The sequence below is a fragment of the Triturus cristatus genome, chromosome 2_2 (genome assembly GCF_964204655.1).
Source record: "Triturus cristatus chromosome 2_2, aTriCri1.1, whole genome shotgun sequence".
Classification (NCBI taxonomy): domain Eukaryota; kingdom Metazoa; phylum Chordata; class Amphibia; order Caudata; family Salamandridae; genus Triturus; species Triturus cristatus.
In genome coordinates this window covers 92,375,380-92,398,281 of record NC_140582.1, presented here as the reverse complement: position 1 = coordinate 92,398,281, position 22,902 = coordinate 92,375,380, and the positions used below count along the sequence as shown (strand labels likewise).

Genomic DNA, 22,902 nt, shown 5'->3' with positions numbered 1-22,902 from the left:
TTTTTTTCCCATTGCAATTAGGGGTGGGAGCTGCCCAAAATGGGTGTACCAATGCCCCCACCCCGCTAAATTACAGTCGTTCTGTCCCCCTTGGGGGGCAGATGGGGGCAGTAGCCCCCAATCTGACCTACCACCGGGAGAGCAGAAAACCCACTAGATGCCAGGGATTATTTTTTATTAGATTTAGGGATGGGGCTGCCCAAAATGGGCATGCCAGTGCCCCCCCAAAATTCCACAGACTTTTTTGCCCCCACCAGGAGGCAGATGTGGCAATAGCCCCTGATCTGCCCGCCGTGGGGGCAGAAAGCCCACTAGGACCCAGAGTTTGTTTTTTTTATATGTAGAGGTGGGGGCTGCCCAAAATGGGCATGCCAATACCTCCACCCCACCCAAAAATAATGCCACAGCATTTCTGCTTGCCCCTGGAGGCAGATGGGGGCAATAGTCCCTAATCTGCCCCTCTGGGGGGGGGGGGGGGGAAGCCCACTAGAAACCAGGGATTTTGTTCTATTTATACATAGGGGTGGGGGCTGCCAAGAATGGGCATGCTAATGCCCCCACCTCCAAAAAGGCTTTCTGCCTGCCGGAAGGCAGATCGGGGCAATAGCCCACTAGGCACCAGGGATATGTTTATGGGCATGCCAGTGAGAAGCCCCATAGGCAAGGGTTGCTCCCTTTTTTTAGGCACACGTGTAGGCTGTTTCCGTGAAATTTTTATTCTTATCCACACCCAAGTGGGAACAGAAAACCACTAGAAACCAGGGAGAGTTGTGTGTGTAAACTGGAGTTTGGCTGACGGTCTGCATGTACTGACCTTTGGCTGGCACTTTGCTGGCGGAGTGTGTGGACCTGAACTTGGCTAATGGTATGGGTGAACTCGCCCTTGATGACGGTGTATGTAGATTGGCGCTTGACTGGTGGTGTGCATGGAGTAGCACTTGGCTGGTGGTGTTCATGGACTGGTGCTTGGCTGGCTGCGTGCATGCATGGTGCTTGGCTGCAGAGCCGGACGGGCTGTAGCGGGCACCGGGCATTTCCCTGTTGGGGCGGAGGAGTGAGGGCCAGTTTTCTGGCTGTGGGGGGTGGTTTTGTCACTGGGGGCCGGTTTTGTAGCAGTGCTGCAATATCGGGCCCCAATACCAAAGGTGGGAGCGGAGCTTTTTACTGGCACGCCCCCCCCGAGCCGGTCGAGCAGTAATCTGCCAGGGCTGGTTGCTGTTGCCAGTCCGGCCCTGCTTAGCTGGCAGTATTCGAGGATGGCACTTGGCTGGCGGAGTGCGTGGGTGGCGCTTGATTGGCGGTGTGCCTGGACATTCATGTCTGACTGTGTGCACTGATAACATTTGGCTGGCGGTGTATGTGGATGGCGCTTGGCTGGCGGTGTGCATAGATGGCGCCTGGCTGGCAGTGTGTGTGGAAGGCGCTGGGCTGGTGGTGTGTGTGGATAGTTGTGTGCGTGTACTCACTCTTGGCTGGCGGTGTGGCTTGCATTGATCCCCCAACATTTTCTTACCCAGAATCCCCCGCAAACCTCAAATTTACTCACAAAGTCACATTTTCCTCACATTTCTGTGTGGGTAAATTTCCTCCTACCCAACATTCCCCTTGATCTCCCGAGCAAAATGACACCTCACTTGTGTGGATGCCCAAAGTAGGGTCAGCCTAGAAACGTATAAACAAACTGCCCTTTTAGACCTGCTTTGGGGTCTAAAAGGGCAGGGTAAAAGTTTGAGGTTTGCAAGGGATTCTGGGTAACAGAACCTGGTGAGAGTCACACAACTCACCCCATCCTAGATTCCCCTGGGTCTCTAGTTTTAAAAATATGTATAGGCTTGCTAGGTTTTCCTAGGTACTGTGCAAAAAAGGGTCAGTTTTCACTGTAAAAATGTGGTGTGTCCATGTTGCATTTTTGCCCGTTTCCTGTCACGGGCACAAGGCCTACCCACACAAGTGAGGTACCGTTTTTATCGGAAGACTTTGGTGAGTTCGGGGTGGGTAGAGTTTTGTGGATCCAGAACTTTCCATCATAGAAATGTGAGATTTTTTTTTTTTTTTTTACATAGTTTGAGATTTGCAAGGGATTCTGGGTAACACAGCCTGGTGATAGCCACACATGTCACCCATCCTGGATTCCCCTGGGTGTCTAGTTTTCAAAAATGTATAGGTTTGCTAGGTTTCCCTTGGTGCCTGCAGAGCTAGGGTTCAACATTCACAGCTAGGAACTTTGCAAAAAAAAGGGGCAGTTTTCACTGTAAAAATGTGGTGTGTCCACGTTGCGTTCTGGGACGTTTCCTGTCATAGGCACTAGGCCTACCCACACAAGTGAGGTACCATTTTTATCAGAAGACTGTAGGAAATGCGGGGTGGGTGAAATTTTGTGGATCCACGCAGATTCCAGAACTTTCCATTACAGAAATGTGAGGAACATGTGTTTTTTTTACAAAGTTTGAGGTTTGCAATGGATTCTGGGTAACGAACCTGGAGAGAGCCACACAAATCACCCCCTCCTGGATTTCCCTGGGTGTCTCATTTTCAAAAATGTATGGGTTTGCTAGGTTTCCCTGGGTGCCGGCAGAGCTAGGGTTCAACGTTGACAGCTAGGCACTTTGCAAAAAAAGTGTCCGTTTTCACTGTAAAAATGTGGTGTATCCACGATGCATTTTGGGCCATTTCCTGTCGTGGGCACTAGGCTTACCCACACAAGTGAGGTATCATTTTTATCGGGAGACTTTGGGGAAGGAGGAGTGGGTGGAATTTTGTGGATCCACACAGATTCCAGAACGTTCCATACCATAAATGTGAGGGTTTCTTTTTTTACAAAGTTTGAGATTTGCAAAGGATTCTGGGTAACAGCCTGGTGATAGTCACACAAGTCACCTCCTCCTGGATTTCCCTGGGTGTATAGTTTAACATTTTTTATAGGTTTGCTAGGTTTTTCCAGGCGCTGGCAGAGCTAGTGTTCAAAATCTGCAACCAGGCACTTTGCAAAAAAAAAGGGTCCGTTTTCACTGTAAAAATGTGGTGTGTCCACGTTGCATTTTGGGCCGTTTCCTGTCATGGGCACTAGGCCTACCCACACAAGTGAGGTACCATTTGTATCGGAAGACTTTGGGAAATGTGGGGTGGGTGGAATTTTGTGGATCCACGCTGATTCCAGAACTTTCCATTACAGAAATGTGAGGAACGTGTTTTTTTTGACAAAGTTTGAGGTTTGCAAGGGATTCTGGGTAACAGAACCTGGTGAGAGCCACACAAGTCACTCCCTCCTGGATTTACCTGGGTGTCTAGTTTTCAAAAATGTATAGGTTTGCTAGGTTTTCTTTGGTGCCGACAGAGCTAGTGTTCAAAATCCGCAACCAGGCACTTTGCAAAAAAAAAAGGTTCAGTTTTCACTGTAAAAATGCGGTGAGTCCACCATGCATTTTGGGCCATTTCCTGTTGCGTGCACTAGGACTACCCACACAAGTGAAGTTCCATTTTTATCTAGAGACTTAGAGGAGCACAGAATTGTAGAGCAACTGTTATTATCTATTGACTTTCTATGCATGTTTGCCTTCCAAATGTAAGACAATGTGTAAAAAAGAAAAATGTCCTATAAACATGCTAGTATGGGTACCCATAATTTTGGGCATGTGCAAATAGCTACTGTTTCTAAACTCTATATTTTGTTCCCATTTTGGAAATACATAGGTGAATTGCTATATATCCGGTACACAATAAAAAACCATTGCAAGACGCTGGTCAATTATTGGCTCTTGGTTCCTCGGGTTCTTGGTGAACCTACAAGTTGTATATATCTCTACAACCAGAACGCTTCAGCGGATGTAAGGGTATATTGTTTTAAAAAAACTGTCATACTTAGACAAAGTTACAGGTGAAAACGTTGGCACAAATGGCTGTTTTTTTCAAATAATTTTCAATGTTTCCTATTTTCAACTGTTAATTTCAGTAAGAAAAACCTTGAAGGATCTACACAAATGACCCCTTGCTGAATTTAGAATTTTGTCTCTGTTTCAGAAATGTATAGCTTTCCAGGATCCATTATTCCTTTCAGACTCATTTCTACCACTAATTGGAAGGAGGGTGAAAACACAAAAAGTAGCAAAAATAGGCTATGTCCCAGTAAAATGCCAAAACTGAGTAAAACATTTTGGTTTGCTTACAAAAGTCTGCTTGTCCCTGAAAGCGTGGAAAATGATGATTTCCGCACCACAAACCCTTTGTTGATACCATTTGCAGGGGAAAAAACAGACGCCTTCTTCTGCAGCACTTTTTCCCTATTTTTCCCCCAAACACTAAATTTAGCTGTATTTTGGCTAATTTCTGGGTCTCCTCCAGGGAATCCGCAAACCCCAGGTACCTTCAAAATCTCCATGATGTTGGAAGAAAAGGACGCAAATTTGGCGTGGATACTTTATGTGGACAAAAAGTTACAGGGGCCTAAGCGTGAACTACCCCAAATAGCCAAAAAAGGCTTAGCACAGGGGGGAAAGGCCTAGCAGCGAAAGGGTTAGGGAAAACGGGCTGCTATAGAAAAAAAAAGTTTACTTTATTTAAAAGCAATCACAGACATGGTGGTCTGCTGATCTCAGCAGGCCACCATCCCTGTGATATTTGCGATTCCTATTGGGTGGCGAATTGCAACCTACCTCATTAATATCCTTGAGGTGGGTCATTTGCAACCCATTAGGAATCGCAGAAAGTGTTCAAAACACTTTCATACATGCCGTTTTGTAATTTTTTTGAATTGTAAAACGGTTTATTGATACGTCTGGCCCTATGAGTGTTAAATATATATGCCAAGGTATATTGGTGAGTGTATGAGTGCCTGTATGGAAAATTCTGTGGGTGTGTGACTGATTGTATAACTGAGTGATTAGGTGTCTTAGTGAATGTATGGGTGAGTGACTAGGTTGTTTGAATGTCTGTATCAGCCTGACAGTTGGTGTCTAAGTGGCTGTATGTTTGTGTGATTGGGTACATGTGTTTCTGTACGGGTGAGTGATTGGTTGTCGGAGTACCTGTATGGGTGTATGAGTGTCTGTGTGGGTGGATGAGGGTGTGTGTGACTGTCTATATGGATAAGTGAATGGGTGAGTCAGTGGCTCTATGGGGTAGAGAGTGTTTGTCTCAAGGGCTGTATGGGTGAGTGAGTATGTGTATGGATGTGTTGGTGAGTCAGTGCATGTGTCAGTGATATATGGGTGAGTAACTGGGTATGTGAAAGGCAGTATAGGTGAGTGAAGGGTTATGTGAGTGGCTGTATTGTGACTGAGTGAGTGAGTATGTGTTAGTATCTGTATGAGTAAGTGAGTGAGTATGTGTATAACTGTATGGGTGAGTATGTGGCTGTGTGATTGACCAGTTGAGTAGGTGTGTGACTAACCCTATGGGTGACTGACTCATTGTGTGAGTGGCTGTATTAGTGGATATGTCAGTGGCTGTATTAGTGAGTTACTGGGTGTGTGAGTGGCTGTATGGGCGAGTGAGTAAATGTGTGTGTTAATCTATGAATCATTGACTAGCTGTGTAAGTACTGGTACAGGTATGTGAATGGGTTTGAGAATGGTAGTTTGGAAGTCGGAGTGGGTGTATGAAAGGTTATATGGGGGTGTGAGTGGATGTTTCAGAGATTCTGTGGATGATGTCATGAGTGATAATCAGTGATGTCATTTGAGATGCTATCAGTGATGTCACTGGACATGTCATGAGTGATATATGTGAGGTAATAAGCAGTGCATTGCGGGAGCACAAGTTATAGTTAGCTCAGCTAACTATAATTGCTGAATTTCACTGGTTTCATTTGAGTGAAACCTGAGCATAACTATTACCGTCCCTGCAACCTTTGTTTTTTTCAGTGAATTTCTAAGGTTTTTTTAAATTCCATTCCCTAACTATAACGTCCCATTAACCTTTGTTTTTTTCAGCGAATTTCTATTTTTTTTAAGTAGCAATCGTGTTTGTAGAGTGGTAGAGAAAGGGGACTGGGTCTCCAACCAGCTCTCAGTAATCCCACTGTGTAGGGCTTACAGGAGGTACCAGGGAGGATTCTTGGCCCCCAAAGTCTCTCAGGAGTAAAGTAGACTTCATCCCCCAACCAGTATTGCACCACGAGCCACATTTGCAGAGTGGTGGACAAAGGGAGCGTGGCCTCTGACTACCTCTCAGCAATCCCGCTGTGTGGGACTTACTGGAGGTAACAGGAGGTTTTGTTGGCCCCTAAGGACCCTCAGCAAACAAGGGGACTTCATCCCCCAACTAGCAGAGTGCCAGGAGGTATTTGAAGAGTGGTGGAGAAAGGGGACAGGGCTTCGGCAAGTTGTCTGCTCTTTTTTTCTATTCAGTAGGAAGGGGGGCCGCGTGGCCCCCTTTCCTGGACCATTTTGGGCTCCGGGGACACCATCCCCCGGAACCTGCCCCCTTTTTATTTTTTTAGAGGGGGGCTGCGTGGCCCTACTCCCAGGATGATTTCAGCCCCAAGGACCCCATCCCCCGGGGCTCTTTTTTAAATTTTTTAAATATTTTTAAAGGGAGATGGGCTGACCACATCCCTCGGGACCTGCCTTTTTTGTATCTTTAGGAAAAAAAGGGAGGGGGGCCATGCGGTCCCTCTCCCAGGCCGACAACGGCCCCGGGAACCACATCCCCGGGGCCAGGCCTTTATTTATTTTAAAAAGGGGAGGGAGCCCGAGCGGCGCCCCTCCCTGGCCAATATAGGCCCCGGCAGCCCCTTCCCGCATGACCAGGGCTTTATTTATATATTTAAAAAATCGGGAGGGGGCCAATATTAGCCCCAGGGACTCCATCCCCCGGGGCCTGGCCTCTTTGTTGGGGACCACGGGGGATCCTGAAGGCCCCCGTGGTCTGTGACGGTTTCCCGCTTGCTGCAGGAGCCGGCATTGCTTTGAGACCCAGGGAGCTCCACCCGGGGTCCCAAGGCAAAGTGAGCAGGGAAACAGGCATTGCTGTTTTTAACAAGCGAGAGCATTTTTGCTCTCACTTGTTGAAAGCAGAGCTGAGCTTGATCTGGCTTGGGGGAGCGGTGCTCCCTCCGAGCCATAGCAAACTGCAATGTCCCGGGTGGCGGTACCCAGGGCCATGTAGGGCTTTACGAAGGGGGGCCGCCCGCCCCCCTCCAGTTTTGAGTAAGCCCCAGGGAGGTGGTGGTCCCCGGGGCCGGGGGGCCGAGATGGACCCCCTTCATTATTTCATTGTAGCCTTCGGGGAGTTGGCAGTCCCCGGGCCTTGGGGGGACCCCCCTTCTTGATTTCATTGTAACCCTGGGGAGGTGGCATGGCGGGCCCTCTGCAGATATGTTATGGGAGCCCTTGGGAGGTGGTAGTCCCCGGGGGTGCGGGGGAGGCCACAGTGCCTCCCCCGCATTGTTCTTTTGATAAATAATATATGTGCCACGGGTAGGTGGCGGTCCCCGGGGCAAAAGGGATCTGAGCCCCCCGCATTTTTAGTCTGGAGTGCCCCCAGGAGGTGACAGTACCCAGGGTAGAGGAAAAGCCTAGGAGGGGGGCCTCAGGGATTTAGCCCACCAAGGGGCTTTGGAAAAGGGGAGCCCGCGCATCTTTTTATTTTTATTTTGCTGTGGATTCGCAGATCCACCCGCAAGTCCGATGACAAAATAAAACAAAATATTTATTTTTCCCCCAGTGGGGTCTCTGTGGGACCCCCCACACCATCGTATCTGGGGGGGTTAGGGTATTGCTATCCTGCCCCCATTTCTTTATTTTTGACCTTTTTCTGGGACTCTGCTTTAAGCCAAGTCCCAATATGGCTGCCAACACTTCCTGATTGACGTGTTGGCAGCCGAACAAATTTTAGTAGGATCCGCGAGTCCACTTGAAGGAATCGCATCCTCAGATATCTATATTTTTTTAATTTAGATATCTGAAAAACTACTGAATGGATTTACACCAAATCACAAAAAGCACACTTTCTGGACCAACATGTAGCTTTCTGCCAAATTTTGTGTAATTCTGTTCAGCAGTTTGGGCTGTAGTCGTGTTCAAAAAATGAAAAATCCCCATAGATTTGACATGAGGAAAATGCAATTATGGGACCCCCCTTTTTTCATGGCCCCCGCTTAATGAATCACCCCAAAACTTTCAACACAGCAGATGAACCAAAAAGCCCACGCAGATACACACGACGGGGGGGGGGGCTGAAGCCCTTTTAGCCCAATGGGCATTGCACGCCTGGGTGATATTTATATATCGCATATTAAGCAGGGTTATTATTGTATTTATTGTTTTTTTAATGTTTAAACCATAGTGTTGGTAGTAATAATAAGAAGTGGTGTCGTAACAAAATGTGGGTATCCGGTTGCCTTGCAGATGTGAAATCGACCAGTGGGACTCTGATGATCCTGTGCCACGTGAAGAGCTGCTCAAAAAAGTTGCTGGGGCAAAGGGTCTATATTGTCTTCTGACAGAGAAGATTGATGAGGAGGTTTTGAGAGCAGCAGGTACTGTACCTACAACCAGACAAATATTTTCGAGATGCATTTTTCCCGTTTGTTCGGTCATGTGGGATTGGTAACAGAATATTGTTGCCTAAACGTCGTCTGACAAAAATATTGCGTCATAAGCATTGTTTTGCCCCTTTTGAGGTAATAAAAAAAATATTCACTCCCTGAAGCAATATTTTTCATAACAATATTTAGGCCTCGATATTTATGTCAGGTGATATTTGTGTCAATGTCCATCGGGTGACCTGATGTCTCAGCTCACATGCATTGCTTTGAGGACTTCTAATAGAATGCTGCCCTAGTCGCCGGACACAACTCTGGGGCAAACATGCTCTTTAGAAATCAATAATGATACCTAACTCCAAAAACAAGCATTTGCAATGCAATAGGACTTGCATTTACTCAAGACTTATTCCATTGCAAACTGGAGTGTACGGGCGGGCGGGCGGGGCAGGGGGGCGAGAAGGCACAGACAGCGGGAATGTGGGTGGGGCGGTGGTGCGAGAAGGCACGGACAACGGGAGTGCGGGGGAGTGGAGAAGGCACGGGCATTGGGAGGGGCAGTAAGAGAACCTCATTAAAGAAAATAGTGCTCACAATCTAAATAACACATACCGTGCAACACTCAAAGAAAAGGGGCCAGTAGCCATGGAAGGATACAAATGATGACATGGCCATCATAAGGAAGCACTAGCAAGCCTATAAACCAATCGGAAGGCAGCATTTAGGAAGGACAAAGACACAAGCCAATGAAAAATATGGGCGGACTTCCCTCACCTACTGAACTACACTGATCTTCCCTAGAGCAGCGCTTGCGCGCTAACTCTAAGCTTTGACCTAATAAGCGGTGCTCCTTAGAAAACAAACAATCGTAATAAAAAGGATGGGCAGAAGCCCTGTAAAGGTTCCAAGTTAAAACTGCCAGGGCATAGTTAGCCAGTGGAATTTCTCGCATGGTCTACGTTCTAATACCACTTTGAAAAGATGTTTTATTTAACAAAGCTAGCTCGATTGAGGGGTTAACTGATGGCTTTATTTATCCATGTGTCATCCTCACGTTACAAAAGTGCTGTCTTTTACAAATGTGAGAAGATTTAAAACTTTGCCCAAATGCATTAGTCCCCAGGATAACCAGCGGTAGTGGGCAGCATGAGGAAAGTGTAACGCATCATAAGAGATTAAGACTCTTTCCTTAGACTTTCCCAAATCTTAACTATGCTACCTGTACCCCAAAGCCTCGGGAAAAAAAGCATTTGCAATGCAATAGGTCTGTCTTTTTTCACGAGAGTTTAATATATTGGCATTGTAAACGACAATGCCTTTTATTGATCTGTTTTGGATAATTAACACATAAATAAAAGGCATTGTCATTTACAATGCTAATAGCTCAAACTCTTTTAAATGCGAGACCTATTTCATTTAAAAGAAGCGGCCGCAATTGTCCTGGGCTGCTTGAAAAGTGAAAGCGTGCCTGCAGTAGGAGAAACTCATTAAAGAAAATAGTGTTTACAGACTAAAAAAGACTACCATGTAACAACAGAAGTAAAAGGGCCAGTCCTCATCGGAGGTTACAAATGAAGACAAGGCAGCACTAAGGAGGGACTAACAAGCCCATTAGCGAAACAGAAGCCAGCATTTACGAAGGACAATGACACAAGCCAATGCCAAATATGGACGTAGAGTTGGCGGGGCTTCAAGTCCATACTCAAATACAACATGCCTCGCAGAGCAGTGCATGCGCTGCCCAGGCTCGACCTAAAAACATACAGCGATACGTGCTGCACACAGATGTAAGGCCCCATTACTAGTGCTGTGTTTTTCTGCTTGATATTCCCCATTTACCGTCTGAATTGCTGATACTAGATGCAGCAGTCTGTTTAGAATGGTGGAAATATTAATGCCCTAATCATTTAAATTAAATTAGCAGGAAGACTAGCAATGAGTGCATAAGTGGATTTCTAAATAGTTCATTTCAGAAGGGTTGATCTCCACTCCATAAACAATGTATGATAAGCCCATTGCTTCTAGGAGAAACACAGAGGAAAAAAGAGCAATATAGGAAAACAGTGACAAAGGGAAACAAACAGGCATGTAAAAGATCCTGCAAGTGAGATAAAGAGACAGGAATTTTGGGTCGTGGAAGAAAAAGGCATGAGGTGGAATCAAGACTGAGCAGTCCTGGTATTCAGCAGCTCCAGCATTGTGCTGGCGAAGATCGCCTAAGAAATACTTTGGCCCCACTGCACATATTTGTTTACAACTTACGCACTGCATACACAGTTTACTCTGACAAGTAACCTTATGTCCATAGCCATTTGTTTTAAATCTCTTTGCTTAAAAGATCCATATTCTTATAAATACTCTTGCATGTATTCTGTACACTGTTTTGTTTGAATTAATGTTGCCATGTAACGCTACCACTTACGCTTGCTGTGAACTCCAGCTCAGTATTCTATTTCCAGACATCAGCAGCGGCCGCCATAAACAAAAGGGTGGTTGGGTGGGTGGGGTGGTGCTGGAGGCGTGGTGCGGGTGGAGGAGGTTTAGAAACACAATATAACAGCAAACAAGCATTGGCATAGCCAATAGGTCTCGCCTTTGGGACCATATAAGTGTTTAACCATGCAACAGTTGCATAACTAAATACTGATAAGGTCCCAAAAGCAAGACCTATTGGCTATGCAGAGCGGCCGTGCGGCCGCGAAAGTTAAAGTGATCGCGATCACGATCAAACATCAAAGCGGCGGTGAAAGTGAAAGTAATTGCGGTAAAGCGCAGCGCGCGCGTCCGCGCACATGCACTGTAGCTCTAGGCTGGCCTGGTAGCACTTTTTGGAGCCCTCTCAATAAGTCTCGCAACCAGCGCATGCGCTGGGTCAGGCGAGACCTAAAAACGTACCTTTTGCCGCCGGCCGCCTCCAGCGTCACGTTTCATCACGTTTGCCTCTCCTCTTCCTGCCTGGTTCCAGCAGTACCTGGGACAGACTCCTTGTCCAGTCCCCGCACTGCTAAGCAGTGCGGGGATTGGTCTGAGTGGGCAGGAAAGACGCACTGCTCAGACCAGAGAGTCTCTGGGGTTTCTCCAGCCCGGCTGCTCAGTGCAGCTGGGCTGGATAAAACCTAACTGCGCATGTGTGTTTTGGTCGGTCAGAGACGACCGGCTAAACACACATGAGCACTTAGGGAGTGGAGTGCACGTAGCACTACTCCTCTCCCCTCCCATGCCTCGGCCCGCCCCTCCCAACAGCGCTGGCTAACAGCCGGCAAATGCAAAATTAAACGATGCAAGAACATTGTTTTATTTTACATTTGCTGGCTCTGAGCTAGGCAGTGGGGCGACGTTCCTCCACATGGTTCTGGCCAGAAGCTTCTAGTTCAGTGGGTACCTGCAGATGGACACAAAGGCTTTGAGTACGAGTGCCTCCGAGGGTGATCTGCTATTTATTGCACCTGATAAAATCTAATTCCCCCCCACGGATAGCATTTATTGGGTGTGATAAATTGCATATATCACAATGTTTCTCCTAATAGCGAGGAAAAGCAGCATATTTTGTTTCTTTTCGCCCCAAAATCATTATTTAATGGTACTTACCAGCTTTTTTTCACCCTTTAATTTATGGAAGGTAATTTATGGTAGATCTAAACTAAACCCAGAAACCTGTTGCTGTTTGGCAAATATATTTGTTGTGGAGAACAGAACCATTTATTTTCCCAGCACATTCTACGCAAAACAGCAGTTCCTGAATCTCATTCACGTCCGGCACACAGCCCAATGCGGTCTTAGCTTTCAGCTCTTTTGAGCTGGAGAGTTAGCTGCAGGAAATGGATTCAACCAGGTCTTGCACCTTGTAGCTATGTGGACACAGCCCAACATGCACACCCTTCAAATGTGCATAGCAGGGACTCCACAGGATCTAACCTTTGGCAAGAACCTGTGCCCATACCCCATGTGAGCACTGTCCACTGCAACTGTCCTTCATCCATATGCGCAAGGTGCGTGCCGCAGGGCCTGCTTTCAGTGTGGACATAGCTCACGCTTTGCACCCTTTGGCGTTGTACAGCAGAGGTGATGGCATCCATGAAGTGATAGCCCATAGCACACCTCGGTTAGCCATGCTCAGTGAGGGCTGGCATTTGGCCTGGACCTATGCATAGTCCACATATCGATACAGGTCACTGCACATAGACAAAGGCTGTGCACAGCAGAGTTTAGCTGCAGCCAGGCCCATTGCCCAGCCCCACTAATGTAGATCAGCAAACTCTGTTCCAGCTCTTGTCTGAACATTGCCCACTATGCTGCAGGGATTGACTGCACAGCCTGGCCTTCAGCAAGGTCCTGCAACCAGAATTGTATTGTTATAACCCACTATGCACTACCATGAACTCTTTGCTGTGGGAACTGGCCACACAGCCTGGCCTGTAACCATACCCTGTGCTCAGCCTCAGGTTGGACACAGTTAACTGTGCACAACTTTAGGCTATGCGCAGTCAGGCTGGTGAGTCTGCGGTGTCTGACGGTGCAGGCTAGCACCGTATTTTGTTTTAATCCAATTTTCTGCATCTGCTTTTAATTACGTGTGCTATTGTCTTTTAAATTGCATTTTTGGGTGTAGCAATGAATTAGGGCCTGTTAGAGCCCGTTTTTACTCTTCTTTTGCTCCCTAGTAGCTCCCTAGTCACTCCCTCTTGCAGTATGTGCCGTCCTCAGGGATTTAAGCGTACTGATGAGCGTACACGCACGAGGGCGCCGCTGGCGTGCCTAATGCAAGCCCGTCTGCGTCTGGATGGGAGCAGGGACCAGGGATGCTGCCGGTTCGACTACAGCTAAACACTGGCTTAGGTATACAAGGTTGACCCTTGTGAATCTGGAACAGAAGTTGCGGTGTGGAGGAGGGGAAGTGTTAGACCCTGGGATGACGGGACAGTGGTGTTGCTCTCTGTGCAACTGGACTGCTGGGAGGTGTAAAGTTGGCCACAGATGTGGCCAAAGTGGAGGCACCCCCATGAATGGTGGAGAAGAGCATATTGTGAGGGTAACAAGGACAGACTCTGGCCCATATTTTGCGGTTGCAACACCGCCAGGTTTTGCAGTGGTGAAACTGGATAGGAGTGTTGGAAGGGCGTGGAGGTTTGGCCATTATTTTTAGGGAACAGGTGAGCTGCATGCTAGAGCACATCAACACCAGTAACGATGGTTGTGATGCGGGGGCACTTCCAAATTAAAAATAAACATTCTGTTATTTTGGCGGGCCTCCTGACCTATCATCCGCCAGCTCCCAAAAAGCAGTTCATTATGCACTGGCATCAAGTACTTGAGGCCTTTAACTCCTGTGGTAGTCTTACTTTACTGGGGGATTTCAATTTCCATTTAGAAGAAGAGAGTGACCGTGATACTAGACCTCTACTCGACCTCATGCACAGTTTCGGCCTTAGCCAGCAGGTCGGTACCCCAACTCACGATACCGGACATTCATTGGATGGGATCTTTTCCATTCAAGAGACCCTGACTGTTGGCAATTGAGTGCAGTTAAGTTGGTCGGATCACAGTCTGGTAAAATTTCTAGCACACAGGAGACGTGGTGGAAAGTAGGTTGGGCACCGCTAAGAGTGTCGGAAATTGGAGAAAAATCATGGCAAGCAATCTCTGTTAAAATTCAAAGAGAATGATCTTAAGGGTCCAGGCTCATTGGCAGTGTATTTTAAACTCAAGGAGCTTCAAAGGTTGTGTAGGAGGCAGGAACACAGTTGGAGATTGGCTCCTAAATTGGAGTAGAAAACTAAACATAGGGAGCTCATTCTCAAATACAAAGAGGCTATCAAGAAGGTGAAAGCTGTGTATTTCTCCTAGAGGATTAGGTTGGCTATTAACATCCCAAAGGAATGTTTTAGCACTGTACGTGGCCTCTTGGCACCTCCCACACATCAGGCAGTGGAGAACTTGCAGGCTTTCAGTAATAAGGTTGCGGAGTTCTTCAAAGGTAAGATCTTGAAGATCTTTGCTGATTTCCCTGTTCCCATTGATAGTACTGGTAATTTGACTATGGATAGTCCAGGTAATTACAAGAGGGTGAGGAGAAAGTTCTGGTTCTCTATGAGGAAGGTGGGATCCCTAAACTGCTTAACCCTAGGTGTTTAACCAGGTTGTCCCCGCTGCCTGCATCTAAAATCAAGGCTCTGTTGTGGGGTACTACTTCAGGCTCACTGGACGATCCCTGTCCACCCAGGGTCCTGCAGCTGGTCCCTGAACTGATTGGAGAGGCCCTGGAGAAGGTCTATTCTCAGGTTCTGGAGTCAAGAGTTTACCCGCAGGGCAAGAAGAAGGCAGTTGTTATCTCTAAGAAGAAATAAATTGAGGGAGACTAGTGATTTAAAAAACTTGAGCCCTATTTCATTGCTGCCTGCTCCGCTAAAACATTGGAGAAGCATATAAACCAGGAACTAGCCTAGTTTCTCCTGGATCAAGGATGCCTGGACCTCCTCAATATGGGAGAAGGAGGAATCACAGCACTGAATTGGAGCTTATAGCGACTGCTGACTCCATTTGCAGACATGTTGACCAGGGTGGTGCGGCTATGTTGGTGCTGCCGGACCTGTCCACAACCTTTGACACCAGATTTCCATGTCTGTTGGTGCAAAGTCTGCCTCAGGCTGGGCTGAAGAACATGGCACTCAATTTGCTGGAGTCCTTACAGTTGGATAGGACGCTCACAGTTAACTGTGGGGACTTCAGAGCTACTCTTTTCCAGCTCCCCTGTGGGATCCCACAAGAGTCCTTCTTAAGCATGACCCTATTTAATCTATATGTCACCCCCTTCGCGAAGCTGGTGCACTCTTTGGCTTTCTGGTATCATCCTATTTGGATGAAACTCAGATCATCATTCACATCTCCGATGACTGGAAAGAGATAGCTAACAGGGTCAGGGCTTGCATGATGGAGATCAGCAGGTGGATGAGGGAGAACTGTCTCAAAACAGATGGTGAGAAAACCGAGATCTTGGTCTTCGAAGGGAAAAGTTCAATTTGGAATAGCCACTGGTGACCAGATATGTGTGGTACTGATCCTGCCCTGGAGGCTGCGGCCATAAACCTGGGTGTAACTTTTGATAGCACCTTGACTTTTGACACCCAGGTGAATAAAACTGTGAGCTCCTGTTTAAAGATTATCAAGATCTTGAGACAATTTGGCAGTTTCTCGCGAAAGATATTAGGCTGTCAGTGGTCATTGCGCCTATCACCTCTCGCTTAGACTACTGCCATCCCCTGTATTTAAATTTTAACCAGTTCTCCCTAAACAAGCTTCAAACCATCCAAAATGCGTCTGCTCGCTTGGTCCTGGCAGTATCTAAACATTGTTTGGTTAGGGAGGGATTAAAGTCCCTACACAAGCTGCCAGTTCAGAAGAGGGTGTTTTTAAAGCCCTCTGCTTGGTCTACAAGGCTCTCCACTTGCAGGGCCCATTCTACCTCAGTACAGCCTTTAATTGGTATGCTCGTATGAGGTCACTGAGATCTGTGGATTGATGAAAGGTGGTTGTTCCTAGGTGAAGAAAAGCTAGGTGGGGAGAACCGGGACACACAGTGGCGGCCGCCAGGCTGTGGAATGCCCTCCAGGAATACATCAGAAGTTTAAATACGTACCTGATAGTGCATAGGCAGGTCAAAACTCGGTTATTCTCAAACTAGCCCTCCATCTGAGTCGGCGGAATGTTTTGTCTCTCTCTGCTCTGGGTCTTCACCCATCACACAGAAACGGCTCCTCCACAATGGCGCAGGAGTGTCGCACCTCTGGCTCAGAGCCAGCAAGGGACAAATAAGACGATATCTTAGTATTTTTCATTTGCCGGCTCTGAGCCAGCTTGTGCACGGTGGGGCGGGCCACGACATGGGAGGAGGGGGAGGAGTGCTCAGGCCGACCAAACACACATGCTCACTTAGGTTTCTCCAGCCCGGCTGCATTGAGCAGCCAGCCTGGAGAAACCCCAAAGACTCCCTGACCTGAGTGGAGCGTCTTCTCAGCCCACTTAGGCCAATCCCCGCGCTGCTCTCATATGAGAGCAGCAGGGGAATTGGATGCGAGTCTGATGCTTTCATAGGGACTCCAGGAACTGCTGCAGAGGAGCACGAGGTGGATGGCAGCACCAGGTAAGTGTTTTCATTTTTTCATTATCCCAGTTTCCTTCTGCTGCACCCTTCCCCTTCATGCTTCCTGCTGGCCCCCTATCCCCCTCTCCCACAACCCCTCCACCCGCCCCCTCCATCCGCACCCCAGTATTGTAACATGTCGGCCGCCACTCCGGTCACACAGTCTCATTCAGCTCAGCACTTAGATGCCTTCTGGTTTTATGCACTTTAGAAATACTACAATTACAAGTATGATCGTAGAGGCAGGGCATTAGCCCTGCACCCAGCTCCTATGTGACAACATCTCAGGGAAAACAGCCTTCGGTCATGCACAGTTGTAGTGTGGATTTTTCTTTTTCTTCCTAATTAAGGTCTGCAGATCTAGATCCGCAAATCCAAAAGGGCTCTTAGGATTCTCAGATATGTCTCACTCCTTAAGATTCATAAATCCAGCGTAAATCCACTGACAAAACACATAGAAAATTAAAGTTTGGGAATCTGTGGCTGGAGCAGTGAATCCTATAGCAAAAACAGGGTGCCTTTTTTACCTTTGTGAGCAGTATATGCTCATCTGTGATCCATCCCACATAATTCCTCTATCATGGAGTGGTCCCTCTGGTCCCATTTACCCCCACATTGATTTTTGCAATGCGCGATCTTCTTGATTCCTGCATCCATCAGTGCAACCATCTCAAATATTTTCATTGAGGCCAGCCAGCCAGAGTGGGAAGGATCCATGTATCCTTCAGGATATGCATCTCTCACATTTTGCCTAGAGAGAAAATGTTCCCTAGTCCAATTAGATTTGTTCAGTTTTCAGATTTTAATGATAGATTTTGCAAATCCAAGGATGGCAGCCCACCATTCAAGATAGCTATACATTTTTATATTAAACTTATATATTTTTTTTCTTTTGTACAAAAATCACTGAAACGATTTTCATGAAACCAAAAAATTGATTGGAACCACTTCACCTCTTCTAAGAGGGTTGAAAATCCAAACTGCAGATTTTGCTCTAGTAGCACCATTTTGTTTTCCATGAAAATTTCATAGTGTTTATCATTATCATTTAGTTTTGCAACAATTGTGACAGAGTCACTGTCTCCAACTCTGTAATGTATATGAAATAAGTGCACATAAGGCTGTATGTTATGACTCATTAGGGCAGTGAAGTGGTTAAAATCAATGGGACCAACTAATAACATATAAGTCAATGGATATGAATGCAACACTATGGAAAAATGTGAAAATATCAAAACATTCTCTAAATGTTGGTATGCCTCTTTTTATTTTTTACGAAGTGAAATTGCATATTGTCTCACAAGTGTATATAGATACGATTTCCCCAGTGGAAAAGGTGCCTTAAATTCTGAAGAATGTTTTGAAAATAATACTCTTCAGTGCCCATGTTGTTAAGGGTATATCCGGTGACAGTCCCTCACAGTTGAATGAGCTAAGTCTGAGGTGGCAGTGAATAGTCTCAATGAAAAAGAACAATCTTTATTGGGGAGCGAGGCAATGCCAGCAGCCGACACAGGACACAATGCTATCCATTTGGTGGATGGCTTCTGGTGGGTGGTACTTGGAACCCTGTGCTCAAGTGTTTGAAAAAATCTATGTCCCTGCCCGCAAGCATGCATCAAGGTTCTGTTAGCGCGTCACTAGACTCCCTGTCCCGGACGACTCATTATATTGTCTCGCAGGCCTCCGAAGACGCACAAAAGTGCAGACAGTCCAGTTCCGGTTTGTAGATCTGGCCCTTATCTTGGCAGTGAGGGCTCTTACCATGCGATGGAAGTCTCCTAGGAGCCCGGCGGTATCCACGTGGCAGAGTGACATGATTCAGTGGGGGAGGGCGGAGGGTGCAGCTTTTCGCAGGGAAGAGGATAGGGGGCTCAGGAAACAACCCATCTCTCGATCTATTACCTTCGCAGACTATACCAGCCCATTAGCACACAGGGTTCCTATATGACCCTTTCATTATAGGTTTCGGGACCCAGACACACAGGTTGCTAACCCGTGGGCATTGCTACCCTTTGGGTTCTATTTCATAACGCCACAGAGAGATAGTTGAAGAAACCAAAACACGACTGACCAGGAGTGGGGAGCGGGTGGGCTAGGGAGGGAGGGAGGGTATGGTTTAATGGGGTTCCATTGTTGATTGGAATCTAATTGTCTTCTATTGTCAATCTATATTGTTAGATCCTATTGTTTTGATGTTCACGACGCTATTGGAGATCACTGTCTTCGACTTTCTCGTTCAAGAAATGACACATGTAGTCATTATAAGTAGCATGTATAATGTTATTAATATAAAAGCAAAAGACTGTCTCTGTAGAATGACTATTACATTTCAGAATTGTTAAAGTCATCAATAAAGTATGTTAAAAAAAAAAGGTTCTGTTAGCGCCCAAAATTTGGGAGGGCAATTTGAGGACCAGTGCTGCTGACCCAAAGAACTTACAGCAAAAGCCTCCTATTTTTGGTGTTCCTCCATCTTCAGGCCAATGGATCTTGGCCGTCATGGCAGAATGGAAATTTAACATATTGCCTTTCAAATACAATAATCAATTTTCAGTAATTAAGGGGGTCATTAGGATGGCGGGCAGATTGTCACTGCCGGCCCAGCGGTGGCGATCCGCCCGCCATCCCAACCTGATTTACCCCCCGCCATATTATTATGGCGGGGGGTATCGGAGCAGACGCAAAGTGTGTCTGACACTTTTCTGCCGGTCAGCAATCGTTCCGATTGCCGGCTGGGCGGAGCTGGGGTACAATATGGTGGCGGTGCCTAGAAGGCACCGCCATCCATATTATGATGCACGGTGTGGAAGGCCTTTCCATGGTGGCGATGCCGCCATGGAAAGGCTGGCAGGGATGTGCTTTGGGGGCCCGTTGCGGCCCCCATGGGGGGTGGGGGTGCACTTTGGGGGTACCCTTGGTACCCCCCTGCAGTTCCATGTACAAGGTGGCAGGCACCGCGCGGTACCTGCCACATTGTGCATGGGAATGCACAACATGTTAATTTGGCATTGCGGCGGGTGCTGCTTACAGCAGCACCCGCCGCAATGTCAAATATGCGGAATGCGACTGCCAGGGTGGTGGTCGCATTCTAATCAGCGGTGCTGGACCACCGCACGTCTGGCAGCCGGCCCCAGCAGCGCGAGGATGGTGGGCGGACTAAAGTCCGCCCGCCATCCTAATGGGCCCCTTAATGTTCAATCACTGATGAGAGGTTTGGAATAGTTTTAAAGCATTATTTCTCATTAAGAGATTAATATTATGTTTGTTGTTTTTATTCAGATTAGTGAATATACAGAAATATCTAGAAAAGGCATTAGATTGAGCATAATATAGACAGCGGGTTCCATAAAGGAAATAGTCCTTATCTTAGTCTAAGCCGAGTTCCCTAACAAGTTGCAATAGCAACTGTTAATTAAATCAAAGAGAAGTAATCAGAGCAGTAGCTATGATTAACTGTAGGAGAAATTCTCCCCGCAAAAATATCAGAATAATAGGAAATCACTGTTAGCAGTAGCAGACAGCAATCTCTGCGAAATCAGGGAAAATGTATGCATAAAGCATTGACTATAAGATGGCATGGAAAGAAAGAATGTGTATATATATATATATAAAATTCACTGAAAAAACCATAGGTTTCACACATGTTATAGTTAGTGGAAATTTTACTGATAAAAAACCAATGAAATTCCCCCGTTATAGTTAGTGCAGGCAACTATAACTCACGCGACCGCAATCCTCTGCTGATGCTAATACTGTATTTAGACACTTATTTGCCCATGTCTTCTTCCATACATTTTTAGCTATACATATATTACAAATATTTTTTTTTCATAAAGACACATATGCCATCAGCAGAAGATTGCGGTCGCGTGAGTTATAGTTGCCTGCACTAACTATAACGGGGGAATTTCATTGGTTTTTTATCAGTAAAATTTCCACTAACTATAACATGTGTGAAACCTATGGTTTTTTCAGTGAATTTGCAAGGTTTTTTAAATGCTAATTCCTAACTATAACGTGTGTGAAACCTATGGTTTTTTCAGTGAATTTGTACGTTTTTTTAAATGCTAAGTTACTTTACGCCATTCGTGGCGTGCGCGCCCACTTAACGCAGTGCGCACATGGAGGACATATGATGCACTTCGTTTTGAAAGGTAATATTTTAATTTTTCGTATGTGTTATAAGCCATGCACAAATGGTGCCCTTCGGGGGTAGAGAGAGTGTGGATAATTTTTTTTTTTTTTTTTTTTTTTTTAATATTTTAGTTTATCTCATCTTTGATAAGCCATGCACAATTGGTGCACTTCGGGCACCGATTGCACACGGGGTGGGGAGAGTGTGGATAATTTTTTTTTTTTTATAATTTTTTACCGTACGCGTACGGTAAGCGTAATCGGCGAAATTAGCGAAAAAATAAAAATTCCGTTTTTGGCCTTGGGGGATCTTTGGGGACTCCCTCAACATGGCTATGTGTGTGGGAGCTGTCTAAACAGCCCCTTTACATGTTTTTGTGCTTTATATTTTAAACATCACTCTCAGTGCGAGAGAGAAAATGGCGGCCACCGCTTCCTGGTTTCGGCCGATTCGAATGTTTACTAAGATCTAAGAGCCAATCAGAATCGCGCTCGCGCACGCCACCGTACGCGTATGGTAAGCGTACCGTAAGCGCACCGTAAGCTGGCTCAGATATATATATTGATTTAAAGGCTATTTTCTCAGAATCTACTGAACAGATTTACACCAAACCTACAAAAGGCACTTCCTTGACCTGAGGACTACCTCTCTGCCAAATTTCTAGTAATTCTGTTCAGCCGTTCGGGCTGTAGCCCTGTCTAAAGGTCCTATGGAAAAATGCATGGGAAAAACGCGTTTTGGGACCCCCCTTTTATCTCAGCCCCCGCTTGACGAATCCCCCCGAGACTTTCAGGGTAAGAGCGGAGCGTAGCGCCCCACCTATTTTGAAAAATTCGCGAGGATTCGTCAACCGGTGCCAAAGTTATTCAAAATAGAATGTTGCGGATTTCCTATGGAAACGTGGTCTCTCTCGCTCCCTGAGTTGGGCAGCAAAAACGAACCCCAAACCACCCAGCATTGATACAGGGGTCCCCAAACAACCCCCAAGCCCAAAAAAAAAAATTTTTTTTTTTTCGGAAAATCGCCGATTACGCTTACCGTACGCGTACGGTAAAAATTAAAAAAAAAAAAAATTATCCACATTCTCCCCACCCCGTGTGCAAATGGTGCCCGAAGGGCACCAATTGTGCATGGCATATTACAGCTATGAATTTAACAAAGAATACATTTCACAAAGATGCGCATAATATGTCCCCCATGTGCGCACGGTGCGCGAAGCGCATCGTGCGTACATGGCCCATCCCGCTTAACGTGGGCACGCGGTGCGCGCAGCGCACCGCGTGACCACCGTGCGTGCACGGCACTAACTGCGTAAAGTGGGCGCGCGGTGCGCGAAGCGCACCGTGCGCGCACGGAACGAACTGCGTTAACTGGGCGCGCACGCCACGAATGGCGTAAAGTAACTTAGCATTTAAAAAACCGTACAAATTCACTGAAAAAACCATAGGTTTCACACACGTTATAGTTAGGAATTAGCATTTAAAAAACCTTGCAAATTCACTGAAAAAACCATAGGTTTCACACATGTTATAGTTAGCTGTACATTTCACTCGTAAAAAACCAATGAAATTCCCGCGTTATAGTTAATGCAGGCAACTATAACTCACGCGACCGCAATCTTCTGCTGATGACATATGTGTCTTTATGAAAAAAAAATATTTGTAATATATGTATAGCTAAAATTTAATGGAAGAAGACATGGGCAAATAAGTGTCGAAAAACAGTATTAGCATCAGCAGAGGATTGCGGTCGCGTGAGTTATAGTTGCCTGCACTAACTATAACGCGGGAATTTCATTGGTTTTTTACGAGTGAAATGTACAGCTAACTATAACATGTGTGAAACCTATGGTTTTTTCAGTGAATATATATATATATATATATATCCCATGTTTGCAGTCTCCAAACAATCCGTGCCCACGGAAAACAGAAACCACGCAGATCCAAAGTCAGGCACAATAGTTGTTCATTTATTTTAAAGCCGAGTCTTCACAAATATCTGACGCGTTTCGGGCATCCGCCCTTGCTCACAGACAATCAGTTCAATAAAATGAGCCCATTTTATACAACAAGACTTTCAATTGGCTGCATTTTTTTCACCATTTTTTTTATCATTTTTTTGCACCATGTGACATTTAGAAAGTGA

At 46.3% G+C, this 22,902-nt stretch overlaps 1 protein-coding gene across 1 annotated transcript in view; it reads left to right on the top strand.

The window, feature by feature from the left end:
- The window catches only part of LOC146861929 (glyoxylate reductase/hydroxypyruvate reductase-like), a 199,316-nt gene that overhangs the window by 30,377 nt on the left and 146,037 nt on the right, over positions 1 to 22,902 (top strand). Inside the window, exon 2 of the mRNA XM_085641097.1 lies at positions 8,346 to 8,476. Within this exon, the coding sequence (XP_085497223.1) occupies positions 8,346 to 8,476 (131 nt within the window). The remainder of the gene's footprint in view (positions 1 to 8,345; positions 8,477 to 22,902) is intronic.